Raw genomic sequence first — 27,777 nt, 5'->3', positions numbered from 1 at the left:
TATCCTCCTTGACTTTTAAAGCATCTCTGGAGTTATGTTTTGAAAGGTTTCCTCCACTCTGTTGTCTACTGATGTTGAGATACATATGCTTTAATTATTCTCATTATGAGTTGTCCAGAATGATTAGGTTGTTTTTTTTTTTTTTTTTTTTAAATTAAAGACTGCCTGTCTTTAATGTTGCTGGAAGCAAATACACATTTCTCCCAATTTAACATTGTTGCTTTACAAGATAGGTCCTTGTTAAAGCTGTCATATAAAAGGCAGTATTTGGTTCCTAAGAAATAATTTCTTATCCTGGTTGGGTAATCTTTGCTCTCAAGGACACTCTCCCATTCTTATTTTAATTGCAAAGCCATAGTCAATGTTTGCGTGCATGAACAATGATGGAAAAAACTCCACAAAAAAGGAATGCAACTCATGAACAAGACCTGCCTTGTAAAGCAACAAAGTTGGATTGGGAGAAATGTGCATTTGCTTCCCCAACAGCATTAAAGACAAGGCTGCGTTAGTGACTAGTGACAAAAGATGATGCGAGTGCAAGCATGTGTTACCATCATTGATTAAATTGAGCAGTCTAGTCTCCAATTAAACCCATTCATAAACGAGTGATGAACTTAATATTCCACTGTCAACACCACATGATCATAGAAAAAAAAAATCTTGAGCAAATTTTTATATTACAAAAACAGATGAAGACATGGAATAGGATGTTGCAGCCTGCTGTGCTTAATTAACACAATTTCTAAATTCAGTTTCCAGCTTTTGTGATGAGTGTTAGTTCTGGTGAATTGCAGTACATGAATGAGGAATCTGATGTTGTTTTCTGGGATAAGAAGAATCCTCATTTTGTACACAAATTGGGAAATGAGATTCTATCACATGTTATGATATAGGCATAAAATATGATAGTTATGATTAGCTATCATGATTAGCATCATTTGATTTAACCTTTTCCCATCACAATGATCCGCGGTTGATTATCGCTCCGCGAAAATATGTTGGTATCTGATTGCCTCCCTTCATAGTTTTATGCTACCCTCTTGTGAAAAAAAATTCAGAAATTACAGTACATTAAAGTGATTTAACAGATTTTGACAAAAAAACCGCTTATGATTGGATATTTTTTATGCCTGTAACAAAAAAAAAATTGAAACAGTACAAAAATTACGATAATTTAATTGCAGAATTATTCTGCGCATTTCTACCGCGTTTTTTATTAGCGAATTTTTTTTTTTTTATGAAACAGTTTGCTGATTTTAAAAATAATTCTTTCAAGCAAATCGGTTGAAAATTGGGCAAAATATGATGAAAAACCCGTGTCAAATCACAGATTAGTAACATATGATAGTATAAGTGAAAAAGATTCAGAAAACTACGTTTTATAAAAATTCCCACCACTCAAAAGGCTATTCAAATCGACAAAAAACAATTTTTACTGTATAGTGTTATTCATTACGAATCGTTAAGTGTTACATGTTTACCAATATCATTTGTCAGAAAAGATATTTATAGACCTCAAGTAAAAGTGACATATTTATGACCACAAATACCTTCTTTTTTTTGTATGCCGTATAACATAATTTATTATGTCTTTCAATACATGGATATGTTGCTAGTAAGATAAGTTATTTTTGTAAATAATAAATAAATTCGTAACCCTCATAGCAATTATAATACACAAGTCACACACACACATACACAAGCACATTTCTGAGAAAAAAAATGGTCATATTCTTTCTAGTCTAAATAAAACATTTTACATCGTATAAACATCGTTCAAATTGTATAGTAAAACTGATTCGTTTGTGAATACAAAACAAAATAACCGACTTAGATGCCATATAAAATGATTTTGTAACAGCGTTTTAAAACTGATGCTGTACATAGCCAGTTTAGTGGCTACATGATCTGAAAAGGTTAAGAATAAGAAACCTTTACACTAACATAGTAATATACAGAAACATTTGTATCTCGTAAAAACCAATTTGAATATAACAGTGTACTAAATAATCATATTCCAGAAATTATAACATATTAAGCGTCACAAAACAAAAATAATCTTACTTGCCAAAATAAATGTTTCCTATTTTTAAAATCTTCCTCTTTCTACAACAAAGAACATGTATACAAGATTAGAAAAAAATTAACCATAATGGCTCCAAACTAATATACTAGCAAAATTTCATTGATGATTCATATTATTGCAGTAAGGCAACTTAATACATTTCTAAATTATTTTTAAGAATGAATAATTTTTTGTATAAAAATGTAATTATAAATTAAACATACAGAAAAAATCAACATTAAACAAATCAATTTTTGTAATGCCAAAGAACAACAGACAAAAACATGTACAGGAAACAAACAATGACTGTCATGTTTGTTAGTGATGCCTCATCTACCTCAACTACCTCATCTCAAAACTTATAACTGTGAGTAGAATACTCAATGCAACCCTTAAAATGTAAATTTCATAATGCAGAAACGTGTATATATATGTAATTTGTGAAGTTCGATCAGATATTAGATTTTTAAATGCAAGAGGATGTAATGCTGCTGAAATTCACCATCAGTTGTGTGAAACATATGGGTCTACTTCAATGAGTGAAGGAAAAGTGAGGCAGTGGTGGTGTGATTTTGAGAAGGCCTGCAAAAAATGTTCACAAAAATGTTCAGGGAAGTAGCAGGCTAATGTCTGTACTGACAATCTTGTTGAACATGTTAATGCAAAAGCGAGAGAAAACCGTACTTTACTATTAACAATCTTTCTCTAGAATTTCCAGAAGTTTCAAAGATAACATTGTTGAAGATCTTGACTGACACTGTTTCCCATGTTGTGCAGTCCACACAGTGGGAGCCAAGAATGTTGACAATTGCTTACAAAATGATATCCGCATGTGCTTTTCTTGACTCATCTCTTGAATCACGAGGGAGACAAATTTTTGTTCCTACATCACTGGCGACTAAGTGTGGATTCCATATGGCAATGCTGAGACCAAATAACAATCCATGCAGTGCCATCATTCTGGTTCACCTAAACTGAAAAAAATTAAAAAAACCTCAATCTTGAAGGAAAACCATGGAACTGTACTTTGGGACTAAAAGGGGGAGTAAGCTTTTGATTAATTTCATGGAATCTGGAACATCCATCACATTACTAGTCTATTGTGAAACACTTTGTGAATTGCATCGTGCCATTCAAAACTGACAATGGGGAATTGAGATTAGCAGTTGTTCTTCATGATAACCTACATCCACACATGACTGCATCCACAACAAAAATAACTCGATGAATTGGATGGGAGGTTTTTGACCATCCCCTTATAGTCCTGATTTGCACCCAGTGACTATAGATTTTACAGAATATCCACTGTTTTTACTGTGGTATTTTCCTTAATCCTATCAGTATTGTATGTTCTTATATATTATTTTAACAGCTTGTTGTGATTTTACATTTATGAAGACTGTGCCAAAATTTATTATTTGATACATAAACATAACATTGGCAGTTTTCCTTACAGTTGAAGCGATCCAAGGTCTATTAATTATTTTTGTGTAATATTGTTTTCATTTTCACTTTAAGCAGTTATTTTAATATTCTTAAATTATGCCTAAATGCTGTTAAGGCAACAAAATTATAATTTGTACTAATGTTATTTAATTCTAAAAGGTTGTTATGGTTAGGTTGTTATTCTAAAAATGTTATTTAATTCTTAACTCGATGAATTGGATGGGAGGTTTTTGACCATCCCCTTATAGTCCTGATTTGCACCCAGTGACTATCATCTCTTCCTGCATCTCAAAAACTGGCTTGTGTCTCAACAATTCAAGGAAAATGTAGAGTTGAAAATCTCTGTGCAAAAGTGGCTGCAATCCCAGGCAGCAGAATTTTATGCTGTCAATTTGAAGAAGCTTGTTTCATGATATCAAAAGTGCTTGAAATGAAATGACGAGTATGAAAAGTATGACGAGTAGAAAAAATAGGTAAATGTTTGAAATGAATGTTTTATTTTTTCAGTTCTCATTTTGTTATTGATTGGCTATTACTTTTGAACTGCGTCTTGTATGAATGTGTTTGTAAAGCTTCATTGGCCAATATTGCCTTATTCATTCTTTTGATATTATTTTATTGCATAATTATTTATTGTTGCAACATTCATGGAAGAAGGGCTTTGCACCTTTACTATATAAGAGTTTGAGTGATTTTTTTATGCGCGTTGGTTTTAATCTTTGTGACCGTTTGGATTATAAAATTAAACATTAAATACAATAACAAACATTTTCACAGATGGTATTGTTTTGGTTACTTATAATGTCATTAATTGTAGCAATAATGATAGAAGAAATTACATTTAGATTTTGTTAATAAGATGGTTTCCTCTATTGTGTTCCTTATCAGTTTTATAAGCTATATTTTATTTAGAAAAATTAAGTATTATCAGACTAGTAATATTTTTCATTCACAGATTAAAATTTCTTACATGTTATGTATTGTAGTAAGCATGGTTTATCTTAACATATCTAGAAAATAAAATTTGTAAGATTTGTTGGTTAACATAGTAAAAATGGATTTAATTCTGGTGAAGTCTTCTTCAGGAAATTATTGTAGTATTAAATGAAGAACATTTTTAGAAATGAAAGTGATTTCAGTTGTTAATGATGTTATGTAAACAGATCCAATTTTTAAAAAAAAATTGTCGATCATGTATCCAAATATGGTGGAGAATTAAAACAAAATATTTTTGAGAAAATTTGCCGTTTGCTAACAGAAAGTATGACTTAAAAAAATTGTCATGAGAGCTGACAGTGCTGTTACAATTAAGATCCTGTTTGTAATTGTAATAGAATTGTGAATTGCAGTTCTGCTTTTAGCTTTAAAACAATGTGAAAGTAAAATAGATTTATTTATTTTGATATCAAATAGTTAAGATAAATAAACTAGAATTACTTTGAGTTATATAGGCTTTATTGTATCTTATTTATAAATAAATACTTGCTATTGCAGCGTTTATGTCACATTTTTTATTTGTGATAATTTCATTCTGTGCTCTGCTTTTTGCAGGGTGAAGGATGAATGTGGTGAGGTAATGATAAGAATGTTTTATTTTATGTAATACATTTCACAATCTATAAGAATCATCATATACATGATTACAGTAGATGTTATTAATAATTTAAAAGTTAACTTAATTTACATCAATTACTGCACATAAAAACAATGTTAAGGTAATAACATTTATAAGTACATAATTAAACAGTAAACTAATGAAAAGTAAATTTATATAAAAGATGCAAAATGTAATTGGGATAAATATTTAGTAACATTAAATATTTAAATAACACTTAAATTTTGATTAAATCTTTCTTATATATTTATTTTTTTCAAAGTTATTTAAACCATTATATTTAGTTTGTTTTTTGTCATTCAGTAGTATGTCATCCATAGAGAAAATTACAAATTATCCATTGTATACACAATATTGTGCAACTAATGATGTTACATGAAACTGTTAAGTAATGCTAATACTAATTAAAATGCTGATTTAATGGTAATTAAGAAACCGAAGATTATAAAAGACCAGAAGATTTAAGACTGTTTGCTTAAATTCAACTGTATTGTAAAAAAGGATTATCTTGAATATATTTTTTTAAAGTTTATCTTTAAACTGTTTCACTGGCAGGCTGTAATATTTACAAGGGATATAATAAACTCCAGCTTATAGAAGACTTATTTCACATAATTCAGTTGTATATAATGTATAATGTAGTTGCCTTAGTAAATTAAATCTTTATTTCTAATTTGAAAGTTATTTGAACTGCCTGATTCTGTATTGTCGGCAGTTTTAAAAGTTTAAGATTTGTAGTATTCACATTTCCACTCTGTAGGTTTAGTTTGAACAATGCCTAACCAACTATTATCAGCATGTTAATGTAATGTAGTAATTATTTATTGTTTAATTCGCCAAAGTTTAGAAAACTTAGTTTATGCACAGGGTTGGGTATGCATTTCTGGACTGTGACTGTGTATGTATATATATATATATATATACACAATAGTTTAGAGTTTACATTAAGATTAATGTATATATGTAGAGTGTCTCACAAAGAAATGGAGAAACTTTCCGGACATGTTCTACTAGTGAAAATAATGAAAAAAGTTCATATAAACATAAGTTTGGGAAAATGGTGTGATTTTGAGTAACATCTTGTGAAATATTTCGCCCTGATTACAGTTATAATAAATAGAAGCCCTACTGTAATTTTTGGGACCCAAATAAGGAGTCAAGTTGGCGATTTCTTATGTAATTTGAACTGGAAAATAGGATAAAACAGGTCTCGCAACTACAACTCCAGTACTTTTTAAGATATCCGTTGTGAAACACAAAATTCAGTGTTGAAAAGCAAGTTTTTTTTACATTTGTAGTACAATAGCTTTGTTAAATGACTAATAAAAACTTAAAATTTATCATCAAAACTTGTAGAGAATTTAATTCTGAGGAAATTTATATAAAACAGCCCAATAAAAAATAAATACAAGTTCAATAAATTTGATTCTATTAACACTTTAACAACACATTTACATACTTACATTTTACATTACTAACAATATTTTTTTTTGTAAAATTTTAATATTATTAAATTATAATTTATTACATTATAACATTAATAAAATTATTCCAGTTGAGATCATGAGAGTTCTTTAATCTTATGTGGGAGGAAATGAAAACTGATTTTTTAATCTAGAGTGACTCACTAGAAGAATTTTTGCCATAACTTTGTTATTTTTGAATGGATTTGAATAAATAAGGTATCATTTTCTTTATCGTAAAATGCTTAAAAGTTTTTGTGAAATCATAACATTAAAATAAACCAGTGGTTGCAACGATATTAACAATTAAAAAAAAAAAATATATGGCCCCCATTTTGAAATTGATTGTGAGATCAGGTTCATTTATTTTTATACAAGTAAACTTCTAGGCACCCTAGCAATATGCAAAATTTCAACTATGTACAATTAACCATTCCTAAGAAATAAACTTGCATGTTTAAAATAGTAAATTGCAGATAGGTAGTAAACTAAGCATTTCCGTACATTTGTCAGTATGAAGTTTTTTCTCTATTTCAATGTGGGGGACTATCTCCTGAATTCTCAAAATTGTTTTTACATGTGTGTGCACACACACAAATCTACACACACATGCATGTGTACACACACACACATACACAGTATATCACAAAGCTCTCCCAGGACTTGCATAATCTATTTCACTCGTGAAAATAATAGAAAAAGTTCATATAAACATTTGTCCTAAAATGGCTCATTTACGAGTTATGAGTAGTGAAAGATTTTGTTTATTTAGCTGAGTGTGGTTCTAGTTTTCATGTAATCAGTAGAGTAGATCCTTTTTTATCCCACAGGATAAATCTGTGTTTTGAAAAAGTAGGATTTACTATCAAAATTTCCCTTATTGCCTGTACACTTAGGTTAACTGTATTACTTTTAATATTTTATTTTTGAAAAAATGTTTTGTTTCAATTGAATTTGGTTTGTGGTTGTTATTTAAAAAATTTTGTTTAGGTGTGACATTCACAGAGAAGTGGAATACAGACAATGTTCTTGCAACAGAGATAGGTGTAGCAGATTTCTGTCAAGGGGCAAAGGTATCTTTGGTATCAACTTTTGCTCCACACACTGGGTAATAGTTTATCGTATTTTTTAATTTTGCCTTCTGTAATAATAAATTGTAAAATACAGATTTTTCGTTTGAATTAAGAAATAAATTTTGTAGCAGAAAGAATACTAAGCTTTAAAATTAAAAATTCATATACTTAATTTTTTCTTTTAGATTATGTAAAAATCTGTAATGATTTGCTGTTAAATTAAATTAGATAATTATTTTCTAATACCAGTCTGTTTAATAGAGGAAAACTTTGAGCACTGAAGAGGGAAGTTTGTCTGCAGATGTGGGGATAACTGTTAGCTATTGTCAAATATGTAATCATCTTACAAGTGTTGTCTATATGGATGTAACATTTAAAAATTTATTAATTTTTAAAAATATGGGTTGAAATGTGTCTATATTTTGTCATATTTTTTTCATTATATTTATTTCTTTTATATTCGTATGTTTTTTAATTTATATTTCATTTTTTGTTATAAGATTTTTAATTTTTGTAAACAGTTGTAAAATGTTGATAACGATTTTATATTTTCATTTAACATCGCTCATTCTTTGTGTCCAATTAAAATATTAATGAAATTTGTTAAACATTAATTAATATTTGAAATTTTTTGTGTAGTTGTTTAATTAAACATATTTAAACTATAAATTTGTGTTATAAATAATTTTTCTGTTGCAAGGCACATTTAATTTCCTTTAAAATGTGAAAGTGTAAGTGTAAATGCATATTTCTACATTTCTGTTATCTGTTGGTCAGCAGCTTATATTTATTCTGTACTGTCCCCCCCTCTAATAAAGAACATCAATGAATACATATAATTCTACATTTCTGTTATCTGTTGGTTAGCAGCTTATATTTATTCTGTACTGTCCCCCCTCTAATAAAGAACATCCATTTGCCCCACTAACAGCATATTTAGTACCCTTACAAAGTTAATTTTTACTCTGATTATGTCTAAAATAATACTCACTACCCCTTTTTATTAATTTAAAGTTAATTTTCCTCTGAACATTATTTATCGCTGGTTGAAATGGGTTTATTGAAGCATCCAAACAGTAAAGATAGCAATTTATGTAACATTATAAATTCACAAATAACTTAAAAAAATGTCAAAAGTATTTGGATTGTTACTTGGAATCAGGATTCACAGTGTTAGATAAAAGCGGGGAGAAGCAACAACACTGTGTTAGTTCTATTAGGTTCTATTAAATGAATACATGAAACCTTCAAAACTGTGGTGGCATTTACCATCTAATCATAGTCACTGCAAATAAAACACTTGAATATTTTTGAAGTAGGCTTGTAAAACTAAATGGTGTAAGAAATTAACAAAGAGTTTTGTGTAAAGTTCAAACTCTGAAATGGCCGGTTCTAGGTTTCTATGCAGTTGCTCATATGGTTGCCAAATAGTAGAGCAGAAGAGTTAATTCTTCCTCTAGTTAAGAGAATTACAACTACTATGTATGGTTATAAATATATAAAGAAAGTGTCTTTAATATTGTTATCAAATAGTAAAAAATGAATGATGAAATTGCAGAAAATGTAAAGATTGCATTAGTTGAACGAGTGTGATCAAGTGAATATTTTGCATTGCAACTGGATGAAAGCAGTGACTTAATTTAGACATTGCAAATCTGTTATGCTTTGTGAGTTACATATATAATAATGACATTGATGAAGTCATGTTATTTTGCAATGCAGTGCCATTATGTGCTACTGGGGTAAGGTTATGTTTGTTGTTTTAAATTTTATCAAGGGCAGTGAAATTAATTGGGATATACATGTTTGGGTGTGCACAATTGCTGCAAGGGCTATGGTAGGAAAGTTTAAGGGAACTTGTGGCACATATTCAATCTGTTGTGCCATCTGTAAAATCTACTCACTCTGTAGTATTCTTCATAAACCACTGGTCTTGCAAACTATGCCTGCTTATATGAAATCCGATCTTATATGAATCCAATCTTGTGAAAATAATAAATTTCATTAAGTTTTGGCTTCTTGATTCTCACATCTTCAATGCATTATGTCAAAAAATGGGATTGAACAGAAAATCTGCTGTTTCATTCAGAAATGCACTGGTTATCACAAGGTAAAGTGTTAACATGGCTGCTGTTTTAGTTGCTTGACGAAGTGAGGATTATTCTTCTTGTCTCAAAATATGAACATAAAAATTGTTTGTGGAACTTTTCTTCCTTTTTTTTCTTACTTATCTGACACTTTAACTTTTGTAAATGCTTTAAATTCCAATATTCTGGGTTCATTAACATTTTGAACATTGTTCAGGATAATATTGAAGCAACAATAAAAAAGTTAAACTTCAGTCACATCAAGAATTCAATTCCTTTCTCTGTCAGTAACTTTCTTGCAATAAATTATTATTAACTTGTCCAGTATTATTGAAAACATAAAAGAACAATGCCAGACTTAAATTCAATGCAAATTGAGTTTGAGTCATTATATGGCGAGGCAAGTATAAATCATAGCCTCACTAGTAGTGTGTAACGGCACTGTATTGCAAAATAACATGTCTCCATAAGGGAATATTTTCCTTCCTATAGTGGAAATAATAACTGGATGAATAACCATGGTGACAGAAATAGAATTATTGTATGATTCCAGTTTGAAGAATGTATTTTCTACTATGACCCTTTTGCAATTTTGGTTACTTGCATGTCCGATGTACCTAGATGTTTCCTACATTGCATTACAACACTTACAGCCATTAGCATTAACATTTCTGCGGGTACATTTTCTGCTCTAGTCTTTGAAAAACAAGTATAGAAATAAATATAATGTGGAACCAAATTTTGACTGAATATTTACAATTGAACCAGACTGTGGAAAATTGGCAGCTGCAGAACAACATTAACCATCCCATTGACAACCTTATGGTAAGTCTTAAAAAAAGTTTCATCAGTGACATCATCATTTTTGTGTGTTCTCAGATACACCTTACAACCTAAAATTAAAATTTAATTTCATTATCAGTTCTTGAGATGTTTAAGTTGTTCCTTGGTTCAAATGTTTAATGAGGATTAACATTAAGTTGACTAATGTAAATTAGGAAAAAATATTGGAGGTCACATTATAGTATTGGCTGTAAGGGTCCATGGCAGTGGTAGGGAACTGTGGCTATAAGGATTCTGCTATATTTTATTTAAATTGACATTAAATAAATATAACCATTATGATGGTTATATTTTAATGAACGTTCAATGGATTTTTAATTTTAAGATCAGCAAACTACTAATATCTTACTGAAAATTTTTGTACATACAGACTTTTCTATTAAATGAAATGTAATTTGGATTTAATAATATTTTGTTCACAGGGATAAATCGGTTCTTGCAAAGTCTGAATATAAGAATGAAAATGTTGCTTTAAATTGTGATGTAGATTTCAAATCCGGTGGACCTCTTGTTTTAGGATCTTTAGTGCTTGGATATAATGGTAAGAATATTATTATGTATAATGTATTGATGTTAATTTGGACAGGGGTTGTATAAGTTAATATAATTTTTATGCATTTTCTTAATAACCTGTTGCTTTAAAATTAATATAACATATATTACTATCTCATTTTTCTTATCTGTTGCATCAAGCAAGTCTACCTGATTTGTTTAGGCAATTTCTTTTCATTCAAAATTTGAATCTGTAGTCTTTGTTTAAAGGAACCTAAATATAAGATTTAGAGTTTTTACTATTTTTTTTCTTGTTAATCAGAGATTGGATTTTTTTAAAAATACAACTTTTTTTTTGGAAAGGAATTCAGAGAAAAAATAACAAGTCTCCAGCAGTAATTTTCTGTTAAGATAAGTGTTCTGTGTAGCATGATGGAAATGTGTTACCATAAATTTAGAAATTGCAGTATATATCTGATGTACTGCTAGATTATGATTGTGAGAAGATGTATAAAAATATTTTCCACTGGGCCACCAATGAACTACATATTATGTCTATATAATGTAATATTTAAAATCTTATAAGATTATAGAGTATATAAAATCTAAAGGTGGGTCCCTCTCTGCTGCCTGAACTTGCCTCCTCTACCCCAGGCATGCAGAATATATGCTACTGGTTGTGACAAAAGTAAGACCTCAAAATGATATAGACTTGTATTTAGTATTATTTTAACTTTTTATAATTGTTTATTCTACCATATTCATTTATTTTTGCTATTTATTTATTAAAATTTGTCATTTAATTATTGTTTATTTCATTGTTATTGATTTTTTCTTTATAAGCTATTACGAGGCTTGGCTGATAAATTTTGCACACTAGCCTGCTACATGGAGACAAAAGGTACTATTGAGTTGGGCAAGGCAGATCATGATAGATAAAATCCTCCTCTACAAACCCGCAATAATGCATTGAAATTTGTTTACTGGTTTGTTTTCAGTAGCAGTTAAAATTGAGTAGAGTATGGTATATATGTCAACATGGTTAAAACAGCGTGCAGTGATAGAATTTTTAACAGCAGAAAATCTGAATCCTAAGAATATTTTTCATTATTTAAAAGCAGTTTACGGTAGTGAAACTGTTGACAGGAGTACTGTGAATAGGTAGCGTTGAAATTTTCAAAGTGACTGGTGAATCACCCAGCAACGCCATCACTATTCAGTTAGGCATATCTAAAGAACGAGTAGACCATATTGTTGAGCAGTAGGGTTACCATAAAAACCGTGCACGATGGGTACTGCGCAAACTGACAGACAAACACAAGCTGCATCGTGTCAGATATTGTAAAGAACTTTTACAGCGTGCTGAAGGAAACGAGTTCCTTTTCAATATTGTGACTGGGGATGAGAGTTGGGTACATCATTTCGACCTGGACATTATGAATTCCCAAATCTCAAAAAATTCAAAACTCAAGCCTCTGTAAACAACTCCTTTGATGATGTTTTGGAATGCCAAACATGTTTATGTGACTGAGTGTCTGGAATATAGGATTACTGTGAGCTCTGAACGGTACATTGAGATGTTAAGACACCTCAGATGATGAGTATGTAGTGTTCGAAAGACCACCACCATGCCCATAATCTTGCAACATGACAATGTGTGGCCTCACACATTGCATGCCACTACAGAGGCTCTCTGCAGACTGAAGTTTGAGCTTATTCTGCATTCGCCATGCTTGCCGGATTTGGCTCTGTGCAACATCCACTTCTTTTCTCATTTCAAGAGGGGATCTCAAAGGTAATCATTACACCACCGACGATGAGGTGAAGGAAGCTGTGGCCACTTGGATCTGAGAAAGACTGCCAGGATTTTTCATGACAGAAAGCAAAAACTTGTAACACATTGGGAAAAGTGTATTGTGTAAACGGGAATTGTTTTGAAAAATAAACACTGCATTTTTTTAGCTAAGGTATTGTACTTTTATTCATTTTTTATTTCATTCCATTATCTCTTTCATTCTCACGCTATGCATATGTACAAAATTTATCAGCTAAGCCTCGTACATAAATTATTTTGTAGAAAATCATTTTTGTTTTTTGTTTATAAAATATAGTTTGAATTAACATTTTAATTATTAGTTTTAATCAATTAAATTAATTTTATGTTTATTATAGTATGAACTTAATATTTTTGTAATATTTGTAACTTTTTCTAGAATAAATTTAATAATGATTATAATTATATTACTTTTATTCTTACTTATATTACTTTTAATACCGTTTTTATGTTTTTTTTTTTTTTGTACAGTTTTTATTTTAATTTTATAGTTTAGTAGGCTACAAAGCTCAAAAGAATATTAGTTACTATTGTGTACATGCTATTTAGAAATAATTTTTATAAATAACTATGCCTCGTCAAAGAAAATCATAACATTATAGTCTATAATAAATAAACAACTCATTTCATATACTTTGGTGTTATGTCATTGTTACTGTTTATTTATAGCAAAACTTTTAGTTTATTATATTTGAAAAAAAAATACTTTCAATAATAAATAACTAAATTACTTCATATATATCTTGAATAAAATAGTAACTTTATTTGTAATAACAAATTACCAGAACATATTTTGTTATCATAATTGGATATGGTGCAAGTCACTGCAAATCAATTGATGTGACTTTTGGAATATACTACTATGGTTGCTGGTGTGAGGAGAAGTCGCTGAATAATGTTAAGATCAATGGAAGGGATGCCATAGCGTACTATAGACCCGCCTTAAGGTATTAACATACAGTTTATAGATTACTGGGTTAGTTTATATACATAGTGTATAAGCACGGAGATAGTTGTTGATCACAGTGTGGCCAGTAATGTTTATTTATATTTCTGTTATGCCTAATGGAATCTTAACCTGTGGGTATATACTGTAGTAGGTATAAATAATATGTATATTTGATGGAATGCTAATAAGCCTGAAAGTAATCAAAACAGAGCAATAGAATGTAACTTAAATGAAATAATATCCAAATAAGGAATATTATTGACATCTATCATTTCACTTGTCTTTTTTTATGGAATAGATTTATGAAACCTGACTAAGATAGTGATAAAAGGTGCAGTTATTTTAGGGACGGTCAGAAAGTTAATGTATTTACTCAGATTTTTTTTTCTCAAAAGACAATTTGATGAAATATCCTGTTGCATTAGTGTAGTAATCTTTGGACAGGGTAGGAATGATTAGACTTTTATTAGCATTTAAACATTTTGCATCATTAGGTAATATCAAGATTAGAAGTCGTGTGCAGCGACTAGTTTTCTGTGTAAAGGACACCATCTGAAATATATTATCAGTTGAATGATATTCATAATGATTAAGGATTTTCTTGATAGACGAGATCATAAAATAGGACTAATTGTTTAAAAATGGTATGTGAGGGCGATTACAGACAAAGAAGGAATTTCAATGATGGGTAACAATGTTGAATGCATTTATTATTGTTGCTTTCAAATAGGTGGATCACAGTTTGTTTAGCTTGGAAGTGTGGAAAAAAAATTGTGCTAGTTGGGTGCCTTATAGAAGAATTCAAAAGGAAATGCTTTCAAACACCTCTTTTATTTTTTTGTTATTATGAGAAAAAGATATAAATCAGGAGGTAGAATTATCTTAAGTGATTCTTAAGGGTATAACTCTGATAGGGTGGATGAATGTGTTAATATTGTCATTGGAAATCTTAAATGATTTAATAATAAGTCTTGTTAATAAATATTTTTGTGAAGAAAATTGTGTAAGAAGATAAATTACTAAATGCTTTTTTTTTGAAGATTTAATGAAGTAACAGAGACATTGATTCATTTATTTCTAATTTCACAGTAATTAAGTAGATTAAATAAATTTTAATTAGATTTCTTTGTTATTAAGTGAAATTTGCATTTTAAATTCAGTAGGATAGTTAGTTTGGTTTAAACAATTAACAAAAATGTTAATTTCACTTAAATTATAACTTGACATAATAAATATTTGTATTTAATGTTATAGGATGGCTTGCTGGTTATGCAATGAAGTTTGATGCTGAGAAAACAAAGTTGGTTAGCAATAACTTCTCTCTGGGATATGCAGCAAAAGATTTTGTCTTGCATACAAATGTGTAAGTATATCTGTTTATCTTGCTTAATTTCAAAAACCGAACGTTTAGTTTATATTCATTAAAATGAAAAGTATTTTTTAACCAGTTTCAAAAAAGTAGATTATGTATTTGGCCTGTATACTTATTTATATTTTTTTAGTGGATAACTTTTTCCCCTATTAATCAAGTTGAAATAAATCTTGTTGCAATCGATGCTGCTCTGATTTTCACGGTGGTAGCATGATGTTAAAAAGTTTTTTAGATCCCAAAAAATTGATCTGAAAATTGACAAAACAAATCTTTCCCTGTCCAGCGTGAAGGTTGAAGGTACCCTCCTTCTTTAGCAAAGAATTTCTAATTGGCTAGTCTTAACTTCAACATAATGCAAGCTATTTAATAAACCAATGAATTAGTCATTTCTTTGTCTCACATTTATTGTTAGCTCACAGAATTAGACTGATGCTAGAAATTTATTTCTGCTTAACACCAAGGAGGTTGAACAAAACATCAATGGTCTTTGACTGAAGGTAGCTGCTCTATCATCAAAAAAGGGAGCACATTAACTCCACCAAATAACTTCTCTTTATTAATCATGCACATAAAGGTATAAGATATTTATTAAAAAAAAATAAATAAAAATATATACTGACATTAAAATGCATTAAAAAGTTAGAAATAATTTTGTCCAAATACTTCAGATACTGTTCTGAATTGGCGAAAATACATGACTATACTTATGTGGTGTGTAAATTTACATATAGATGGCATATACAAAAATATGTTATATTTGCAAACTTAAAAGTAATCAAAGCACATATATATTAATTTCACTGATGTAATATTGGTATTGGTTTTAAGTAGTATATGTGTTTAATATTATAAAACAAATTTATATTATATCCAGAAATTAATTTTGTAGACGTGGGTACCGATTCAAAAAAAGTGTCCAAGGAATTAAGTATTTGGGCAAAATTATTTGTTACTTTTTAGTACTTTTTGATATCTGTTCAATTTTTTTTTTTTTAATAATTAGTCAAAATTTTCTTGTACCCCCTAATGCACAAGTAGAAAACAATCATAAAGGAGGCTATCAGATGTAGTTATAAGATAGAATAGAAGTGGTTGTTGCTATTGTCTTGGATTGTTAATGCTTTTATCTCACTTGATGAACAATAAAAAAGTGGCAGGTACTGCCACATTTATTTTATATTTGTATGGATGTGTGTATATAGATTAGTGTTATCAAGGCAGTTAAATATGGGGTTGTAGAAAAAGCTTTTTTTCCTGGTAGATCACATAACTCTGGTAATAATAATCAAATCTGGGTAACACTTGAGTGATTTGAAAGATATCACTGAATATTTTTAAAAGGGTTGTGATTATACTAGTACTATATACTATATATATATTAGTACTATAGTATATATATATATATATATATAAAAGTAATTGTGTCTTGAAAATAAAGCAAAAATTTGATAATTTTGAAATTCTATTACAAAAAATAAAATAAAAATGCAACTCAGGCTGTTAAAAGAATTTGTGATTTTTATGAACGTAATGCTATATCAGTATTGTGACAAAGCTGGTTTAAGTGTTATTTATCTAGAATTTTTTTGTCAGTGATGCACTTTGCTCTGGTTGGCCCAAAAAGTCTGTGAAGATCAGGACATAAGAATTTATGATTAATGTATTAAATATTTACCACAAACAGTTGTAAATCATTTGAAGAAGGCTGAGTAGAAAAAAAATACTTTTATGTTTGTTGTGTGCCACATGATTTAAGAATGAAAAATTTAATTTATTGTGTATTGAATTTCCAATGTAAATCTTTACTGAAACAAACTCTGATCATTTTTGAAATGGCTCATTATACGTGATGAAAATTGGATCATAATACAACATTAATGTGTGGAAAAGATCATCTTGTTCAAAGATAGGTGAAGTTGTGTGAGTGGTGGTAAAGCCTTGATTGACGGCAAGAAAAGTGGTTGTGTATGTGTGTGGATTGGAAAGGAATAATTCATTATGAGCTGCTGCTGTCTGGTCAAACAATTTATTTTAACTTCTAGTGTCTATAACAAGATTGCAGAATCAAGATAAAGCAACCAGAATTGATCAATAGGAAAATGCCTTCCATCATGATGCTAAATTTGTCTTAGGTGACTTGTCAAAAATTAAACAGCTTAGCTGGGAAGTTTTGATGAATCATATAATCCTGACCTTGCCCATCAGACTATCATTTGTTTCAATTCGTACAGAACTCTTAATGGTATGAAGTTGGGTTCATAAGAGGAATGCATAAATCACTTATCACAGTTTTTCATCCAGAAAAACAGAGTGACAGGATTATGATTTTACCTCAAAAATGGCTGAAGGTGGTCACTCAAAACGGCACATATTGGGTTTAATAAAGCTGATTTGAAACATAAAACAACCCTTCTTTTATTTAAGCATTAAAATGTAAAGAAACTTTTCTCAAACCCATTATGTTGCTTAAGTGCTCTCATATCAGGTAAGAATGTAAAGTCAATTTGTGAGGCATTGATAGTACACAAAAACTTAATTCATACTCTGTAGCTTTTTTATTGTAATTATATTTTTTACTTCCTAGGCTATTAAAATTGTTAACAGATAGAAATCACTTTATAATCGTATAGCAATTGTCATTTATCAGTGATGAAAGATTCTTTTATTACCATTATTGAGGAGTATACATGTCCATTATAACAGTTTAATAGGTAATAACCTTACTTGATATTGTACTGTTATATGTACAGTTATTTATAAATAACTGTACATATAACTACAGACTGTAGTTTTGTACACGAGTTCATTTTGTAAAACGATTGTGTCAGCTGTTCACAGTTATTGTTTACTCAACTTTTTTGTCATGCATAGGTATGCTGTTGTTATGTTAATAAGGTGATATTTTTGTTGTTTTATTTCATTCTATAGTTTTATTGCCTTGACTGCAGTTATTAACCTTAAGTGGTCAAAAAGGAGTGCAAGCAGTGATATGAATGTTGTAGGATATTTGATAAGTGTTAATAAACACATGTTAAACAGCTTATGGTGTAGAATTTCTGCTCTTCAGATACAAATTGTTTTTGTAACCGACAGTATAGTGTGTTTTTAAATTGACAGGAAAACTTTTATTTTAAAGGGATGATGGCCAGGATTTTGGAGCATCAGTCTATCAAAAAACAAGTGATAGCCTCAGTACTGCTATTCAGTTGTCATGGTCAGCAGGTAGTAACGAAGCAAGGTTTGGAATTGGTTGTAAATATGATCTAGATGAAGATTCCTCAGTGAGAGCCAAGGTTAACAATCAAAGTCAGGTTGGATTGGGATACTCTCAGAAAGTGCGTGAGGGTAAGTTCTGATTTTCACATTAGGCGTTCATTTTAATTTCTGTCATGTTATTGAGTGTCAGCAGTTTATAAATGTTTACCTGAGCAGAATTCTTATTTTACGTTTAATTAATTGTGCTACTGTTAGAATAATAATGCAAGAGTGAAGAAAAATTTTCCTTATGAATAATGTTAACATAATACTATTATATAATGTTATACTACTGTATAAAGATCAGTATTGGTGTATTGTTTTGCAACAGTTTATTATGATATTGAGTTATGATTTAAGTTGATTTTATATATATTTGCAGTTATACGTAAAAAAAAAAAGTAATAAGAATTACTTAACTTACATGTGTAATATTGTAAATTATTTTTGGTGGTGGTTTAAAATAAATTAGGATATGTTTTAAAGTTAAATTTATTTTGCAAAATCTTTTGCACAGAATGTTTCTGATAATTGAATACTCATTTTTTAAAAACTTTTTTCAAGCAGTTTTATTTAATACTGATCATGATAAACCGAAACAATTTTGTTTTATTTTAACTAATAGTTCCAATCTGCTATTTACTTTTCAAATTAGGATGTAATTTAACTGGTAGTAAAATTAATAATAATTATTCAGGATTCTCGTTGTCACTCATGGAAATGAAATAATGTAATATCTTATTTATAGAATTGTTATAGCTGTTTTGTTGTTTTACAAACAAAGGTACAAGATTGTCTGTCACATAACTTTCACAGTTGTGTAAAGAAGAATTAAATCTGCTTGAATGAGTGTTTAGACTTGTTAGTTTGTTTTACCTTGTGTATTCATTTCTTGTCCTCCATTACATTATTTAGAGATTACATGTAGCTTATCTTATTGTAGTATACTTTTTGATTTATTATGCAATGATATTTTTAAATGTTTACAAGGGGATAAATGCCCTCTATAAAGGAGTGAGAAGGGTTTGTATGTTAATTAACAAAGGTGGTATCAGTTGAATTACAGATGTACAGTTTCTCTTGCTGATCGCAATGAACAGCATTATTTTTTATGCATATCAAATAATTAAAAGCTTGTTAAACTTTTGAGCAAGGAAAAAATTAAAAATCTTCTTTAAAGTTTTAAACGAAGATTGAAAGTAAGGAGTAATCTTTTTTTAAGAAATAAATTTAATAATATTTCTCATAACACTGACGTAAAGAAAAAAAGTTTTCTTAAAAATATGGACAATTATTTTTCGTTTCATTATTAGTACACAGGACACAACATTATTGTACGATTGCTTTTAATTACGTGGATTTATAAATTTCTTTTCTCTGAAAAGTTTTGCTGATAAGAAATGGTCTAACTATCAGAAGTTATAGGAAGCCGTAAGGAAGAGAAACAGGAATGTGTTGCAGTAAAAAAAGAATGAGTTTATGAAAATATATTTATTGAGCTGTTTGGAAAGTTGGATGCTCAACTGCTAAAATTTTCTGGAGATAAGTTATGAAAAAATGCACTTATTCAACTTATTTCTTATTCTTTTGTTGATGACAAAAATTTTTAATATTAAAGTTTTCCATATTTATTGTATAAGAGTATTATATAGAGTAAGCTTAAATTTTGCTTTAGTTGCTTTTGGTTGTTATTATTTCTTCTTAATAATTACTCTAGAATGTATTGTCTGCCACGTGCTGTAGAAATTGTGGTAGGTTTAATTAAAATGTGGAAGAAAACTGGAAATGGCGTTCGGTTTTCGCATTTAAGTAACTTCAATATCTGTTTGAATCAAAATCTTGTTTGTTCACATTTTCAAAATTTCACAGAAAACCTTTTTTCTTATTAAAGTTGGACAAACAAATAGACATGCACATATTATTTTGATTTTATTCCTGTTGAGGGAAATCCTTACAAAAACACTTAAAATGAGTGATTATTTGCAGTTTATATACATAATATTTATTCTTGGTAATAACAGTATTATAAAATTTTCTCATCCCTTAATCTCAGCAATTTCAATAAATGTGTTGAATTAACAAACTTAATAAGTTTTCATTTAGTTGCTTTGAAAATAAAGAATCAATACTTTTTGTTAAGTATGAGTTTTGTAATGTGTAGGCAATTATGCATAATATCCGCAATGTTAATAACTATATCATTTACCAATATTGTTTCATTTAGCTTGGTATCAAAACATTAACTTTTATGCCAGCTTAAATTAAATTTTTTATTGTTATTGTATTATTCTTCTAATTACCAACATCATGTTTAATTGTAGAAACATTAGGATCAAGAACCAGTTTTTTAATGACCACAACGATACTTAATTTGTGTACGCATAAATAATCTTCAGTCATTGTCAATTAAATCAATACCAAACAAGTTGTATGTTTGATAGAATCTAATATGAATAGTAGTTTGGTAGAGTACACGATTCAGGGGTATATAGTGTATACAAATTGTGTGTGAGAAAAATGAATTACTCCTTGAAAAATATGTGTGCTCCTTCTGGTTCAAAGATTTAATATGGTAAAAAACAAATAAATGAACATTTTCGGATAACAAAAAAACACATACAACTTATATAGAAATTATTGAATCAAGAGCTCAGATTTGCTGATTCAAAGTTCCCATCAAGCATGTGCAGTATATGCTGCACAACATTATTAGAATACGGGAAAAAAGTTTGAAAAGGATATTGCCAAAAATGCCTAATTATGTAGATGTGAATTTACCAAAGGAAACCAGGGCTAATGGTGTTTTATACAATCGCTTCATCTGTCTGTCAGGGTGGTTTCATGGTAAAGCAAAAATGTAGAGAATTTGTTCGTGTGAGAAATATGTCTATAGAAATGCTTTCAATGGAATAGGTGAGATCTCTCAAATGGCAAATCTTTCAGCAAGGACACTAAAATCCATTTAGCATGTAATACTTAACTTTTAACCTATGTCCCTCTTGTTACCAAGAGAAAGGAAAAGGTAAATCACATCAGTGCAAAGTATCTCCAGAAATTACTTGAAAAAATTAATTTAACTTGTAGAAAATCTACCAGAAAAACAGCAGCAGTGGCAGCTAGTAGTTATTAAAGTTTTGAAACAGAAACTGAGGATCCGACTATCTTTCCTCACGTTAGTGCTAATGTCTATAAGCGCAAATATGTCTATAAGTGCTCAGTGCTACTGAGCACTGTAGGTTCTAAACTGAGAATTGTGGTGAATCCAAAGGAGTCAAAGGCTGCGAATACGTTTTCCATGAAATGTTTAGGCAACCACCAAGTTAATATGATCTTGTCATATGAGATGAAACATCCGCTAACTTCCTAAGATGCAACATTGGCAGAAAGTCTTTAGTTTCTTACTACAAGAAGCACATGTGTCAAATACCCTGAAGATTATTTATAAGAAAGGTATATGCAAGTTTAATATGGAACATTAGGCATCTGCAGAAAAAGAAAAAAAGACCAGTTGTGTGGGTGGATGCAGATCTGTTAGAAGCAGTGATAAAAATAAGACACTTTATTGGAATTGTCAGCATCAAAATTATGGCAAATGATGGTAAAGGGTTTTTCAAAATTTGCTTATCTGTGTTTCTGAAAGATTCTTCATTAGAATCAGATGACAAGTGCAGAAATGCATGGTCAAAAAAAGGTGGAACAAAAGGTTTTAAAGTGTACTAATGAGCATTAATGAATAATTTTACTCTGTATAGTTCCTCATATAAAAGAAACCTACAGCATTCAGCTGCTGTTCAAATTGACAAGACATAAACATTTCATTCTAGTTTTTGTCAGAATTCAAAATTCTGATTATGATCAGTGGTCAGCAAACAGCAACATTTCCATGCCATTATTGTTTCATTTTATTGAGAGAATATCACTTTGTTGATAGTAATATAGTTGATGTTTCTAATAATGTCTATTGTGCAGATACTTGTTCACATTGAAAACATATGGAAATTTGTGCAAGGACTATCAGCTGTTTTGTTCCATGGCAGAAATAAAAAAAGTCGCTAAAATCTGTCACAGTACTATTAATTCACCATTATTCTAATATAAATGCTATTGTGCTACGATAGCATTTACATTAGAATTACATTATTCCGGAATTATGTTTTACAAGGTTATGTAATTTAAATCATTTGTTTTGGAATGGTTTGGTTCCACTTGTAAGCTGTGGTGTAAAGGCTTTGGTATGGCTGCCTTATGTTAAAGCTTATTCCCAAACATTATCAGGGAGACATTTTCAGAAGAATTGCTGAAAGAGACTGACAAACTTCTTAGTTTGGATATCTATGGTGACTTTGAGGTAGTGCCGTATGCTTCCACATTTTAATTAAACCTATTGCATTTCTACTGCACTGTGCCTGTTAGTATGCCTTAAGTTAATTCAGGTACAGATTTCTTTTGTAGTTGATACAACATAAGGCTAAATAAAATGGTCTACGTCAGTGGCCTTTGTGTAATAATTCATGGGCCATTTTGCAATGATCATACACTATTTATAATTGTACTTCTGGCATAAATATTTCTAGGTGTAGTAATAGAACTACAGAGTTCAACTTAAAAGAGGCCCCCATCACTCAGTAGTTTATACCAAGTGAATTTTTTTGTTATAATACATATATTGGTGTGAGATGGATAAAATAATGTGGAAGATGTTGGTATGACTATAGCTGGAGTGGGTAGGAATCTCTATTGCCTGCATATTTTGAGTATTACCAGTCTGTGTCAAGCACTGACTTTTGAACAGGGCTGCATAATTGTATATTGTTATTTGTTAAAATGTAGTTAACTGTTGAAGAACATATATTCATGATGGAGATTTTTGAGTCAGAATCTCATATTATGTGTTGACAAAAGTTCTGGGAGAAATTTGAAAATGAAGCACCAGTGAATAGTGTCAGAAGTTAGGGAAAAAATTTTGTGAAACAGGTATGATGTTACACCATACACATGCCAGATGGAGGTCAGTTTTAACAATGTAGGTTGTACAGGACATTAAAACAGCACAGCAGTTACAAAATCTCCTTTCACTAGATTCAGCCCACATTCAGTGAGGAGAATACTAAAATGTTGTCTGTATTGATGTAGGTTTTCCATGAGCTAACTAATACTGACTATGGCTAAAAGGATTCACTACTGTCAATGGTTCAAGAACTCATTAGAGGCAACATTTTTTCACAGCTGAAGTGTGATTTCATTTTGGTAGGTCTGTTAATAGTCTGAACTACCGGTCCTGGGGTACTGAAAACCGTATAATATTTCTTTGAATCTCCCCTGCACCAGCAAAAAATAGGTATATGGTCCATGGTCTCAAGGTGACAAATAATAGGGCCTTTGATTTTTGAATAACTGGATGCTGCCCTGTATGAAGAAGTTATTTGATAGTTCATAACTTTACTGCAAGAGGATGAGCGTCACTGCTGGTTGCAACAGAAGAACGCCATTTGCCATACAGCTTGCTCTACTATGGAGATGCTACTGGAGTTACTTAAAACAAATTGTTTATAGGAGCAATCCACACATCCTGTAGGAATTGGAAGAGTAATGTTACCAATGCCGCCCAAGAAATAGACATGGTACAGGTAACAAGAGTAGCCAGGAACATGGTCAAACATGCTGACAAGAAGTGTAGAACATGAAGAGTGTACATGTGGATGGTCATCATTTTCAACAGCTGTAAATTATTTTGGAGGTGTTTGCCAAATAAACTACTGTTTGTAGACTAAACTAAGTGATGAGATCTAAGTTGAACACTAGTTTATTGCTTAAAATTAATATTTGAATACAATTCTATGTTACGTACATGTATTCTTGTGGCCAATGTGAATTTACTTTCTTCTTCTTTTTAATTAAATTAAAAGTGTGGCACCTGCATACTTAAAACATTAAAGAATATGTAAAAAAAAAAGTTGATTTTTTTTTTTTTTGCTTTAAAGTATGATTTTTAACTGAAATATATTTTATAAATTAAATGGATGCAAGGTTTTATTGAAATTAGTTTAATGTAGATGGTTTTAAAATTTGAGTCTTCAGGGGCTAGGTCAGGAGAGTGCAGAAGCTGCAGAACAATTTATTTTTTCCTTGCTTTGGAAGAATGGTTATCCCATTGTTTGCTCAAGTTTATGATTTAACACATGTGCACAGGCTTATCACTATGGTGAAGCAACCAAGACTTTGCTCACATCAAAGTTTGGCCTCCTGATACTTTCTTAATGTTTAAAGAAGTCCAGTGTAGTGAGTAGGTTTACATTGGCAAATAACATTGGCAAATAACATTGGCAAAATAACCGTCAGCAAAACCTTAATATATGATTAAACTTGTGCTGATTTTTCTTTTTGGTCTGTATGAACTTGGAGTTTTGACATTATAATTTCTAACCAGAAGTGTATTTACATTATCTGACATAAACATCTTTAAAAATGTTTTGTTATCAGCGACGCAATTTAACTGCTTCTTACTGAGTGCAAAATGGCAATCTTTTTGTTCCTGTGATGATTTTCTTACTTGCAACGATTCAATTCATCCCCAGTTTTTTCAGTTAGAATATTATGGTACGAGTCAGGTTGAATGTTGGATTTGTCTACTAATTGCATTACAGTCATAGAACTAAATGATTTTAATAAATTAGGCTTTTCTTGTGTGAATCAAGTTTCAGATCCATTCAAGCCAAATGTTAAATTGTGTGTAATTTAAACAATCAAAATTTTAATCTTGTTTAACAATTGTGTTAATAGTACATTTTTTCCCACTTTTGCATATAATTTTATATTCATACCTTTCTTTTGCAATTCACTTAAAATTACAAATGATTCAATAACTTCCATAAATGATTACATCATGTAAACTACACAGCAAACAAGAAATTCTAAGTAGGATGTGATATTATGTTCTGCTTCACGCTGTGGTATGAAGTAGACATTGCTAAAATTGTGGATTAGGATGCATTTTATAAAGTTTGGTTACTTTTTATTAACCAACCTGTTTTAGAAATAGATGGCGTAAAATAAATTCAGGTATCTACCTGAGATATTTTTTATGGAACAGCATTGGTGTATTAATTGAGGTTTAGCTCCTCTGTATTCTTTTAAAACTAGCTATGTAATAGTTAAAATTATTTTTATTTTTTCTGTTGATTTTTTTTTTTTTTTTAAACAGGTGTTACACTTACTTTTTCTGCTTTGATTGATGGTAAGAATTTCAGTGAAGGTGGTCATAAAGTGGGCTTTTGCTTGGAAATGGAAGCTTAATCCTTCTTAATGATAAAAAACAACATTCGTCATGTATTGGCGGAGACAGAAGTTTGGAGATTGAACAGCAGGGACATTGTGTAGTACATCAGTTTTATTTATTGTAGAAATTAACTTGCAACTGTTATTTATATATTATATATTAAATAATTTAAGCCCTGAATTACTGATGATTGTAAAAAATATATATATATAAGTATATATATATATATATTTTAATTGGATGAATATAGTGTTTTTAATATGAAGAAAATTGTTTGATATGAATGTTGTATTTGAAAGAAGGATTGTTAAGTCAGAAAATATGTATCTTTCTATAAAAAAACAAAAAGTGTGTTAAAGTAAATTGTTTAGTCACTATTTATGACAGTTTTAGAGTTAAAATATATTCACTTCTGTATTCGGATTACATATAAAACATGTTGACTATAAAGGTATTCTCTTTTCTTTATTTCATGAATTGTTATGATAGTACTTTTTTGTTTTTTCCTCTTTTTATACATAAACTAAAACTGCAAATTATTATTTACTAAATTGTGCATTGAGGTTTCAAGTTGCTCAGTATGAGGTAAATGGTAATTTACTTAATGTAGTTGTAAACATAAGCATCTTTCTGTTTATTGAAATGAAATAAAGTATTATTAAAAAAATGTTTGTGAATTTGGTGTGTACAATAATAAAGATGCTGAGTTGTATTTAAATTTCATAACATATTAACAATTTTAGGATTTTGAGGGTTGCTGATGAGTGGCAAGTTATAATTTGTATTAATTACTTATTTACACTGCATATATTGAGATAAACATTTTAACATTCATAACAACCATTGTGTTTTTAATATCGATTGATAAATACTTGAAATCTAGTTGTACGAAATATATAAAAAAGTTTCCGGACTAAATAAACTAGTTAAATCTACTGATATGTATACTCCTTTCACAGAATGTAAATTTTTATAATTTGATTCAGTAGAATTCTGCAATCTTATCAGTATCTTGTGTTAACAGAATGTTTTATCAGGGTTCTTTTTTGATTTGAACTTTAAAAAAATTAACATTTTATTCTAGTGATGTTATGATGATATGTAGTAATTAATATTTATTACTTTCAGTATTAGAAATAAAGTATTGAATTTACCTTTTAAAGTAAAATATTTTTCTTCAAATATTAAAATATTTAAAGAAAGGGTTCTGTGAATAATTTGTGCAATTAAGCCTGATTATGTATGTATCCTATCAGGTTTTAAATCTACTAATTGGGTCTGGTTTTCTTTAGTTTATTACAGTTGGTGTCTTGGTGCTTTTAGTGGATGAAACATGTCTCTAAGTGAATTCAGAATATTTTCTTCTGAATTAAGATTTTTTTGTGGTTGGGAGCCAGTTACATTTGAATGATTGTGTTAGTATAATTATAGCCATTAAGTGATTTACATTTTTTTTGTATAAAATTATTTACTGCATTTACTATAGTAAATTTACGTTATTCTTTCTTTATATATGTATACAAATACCCACACACTCACATTTATTTTTTTTAAAAGATAAAAATTTTTAATTTTAATAAACAGCTAAATGGCTAAAACGGATGTATTAATAATTTAAAGAATTGATATTGTATTAGTCAGTCTTCCTGACTATTCTGGTTTATAGGTGGAAAATTTGCGTGGTTGCCTTAAATTTGTTTCAGTAGAAAGTTTTTCATTAAATATATGAATATTAAACACCCAACGTAATATACGGTAACCAAAGTAATGTAATTAGTGTATAAATAAAATGTATAAAAAATGTATGTTATTTATTTTTTTGGAGTTTTTCATGCCAAATTATTTTTTTTTTACTTTTTTGTCCTTTTTTCCTAAATATTTGATTTTTCTGTGTCTGCTAAAGTGTAATATTAGATAAAAAGGATATCTATAATTTTTTGTTGGGTTGGTTCCTGTCACGTGTATAACATTTTGAATGGTTTGGAAACTATTTAAAAAATTCAGTGT

General features: G+C 29.5%; 1 protein-coding gene across 1 annotated transcript in view; it reads left to right on the top strand.

Moving 5' to 3' along the window:
• LOC142317291 (voltage-dependent anion-selective channel-like) overlaps positions 1–27,575 on the top strand; it is a 41,257-nt gene extending 13,682 nt beyond the window's left edge. Inside the window, exons 3-7 of the mRNA XM_075353726.1 lie at positions 7,580–7,697; positions 11,015–11,133; positions 15,122–15,230; positions 18,376–18,584; positions 25,696–27,575. Of these exons, the coding sequence (XP_075209841.1) occupies positions 7,580–7,697; positions 11,015–11,133; positions 15,122–15,230; positions 18,376–18,584; positions 25,696–25,787 (647 nt within the window). The 3' untranslated portion in view covers positions 25,788–27,575. The remainder of the gene's footprint in view (positions 1–7,579; positions 7,698–11,014; positions 11,134–15,121; positions 15,231–18,375; positions 18,585–25,695) is intronic.
• Positions 27,576–27,777: the final 202 nt, after the last annotated feature.

Source organism: Lycorma delicatula, chromosome 1 (genome assembly GCF_047948215.1).
Source record: "Lycorma delicatula isolate Av1 chromosome 1, ASM4794821v1, whole genome shotgun sequence".
NCBI classification, from domain to species: domain Eukaryota; kingdom Metazoa; phylum Arthropoda; class Insecta; order Hemiptera; family Fulgoridae; genus Lycorma; species Lycorma delicatula.
This window is presented reverse-complemented; position numbering and strand designations above follow the sequence as displayed.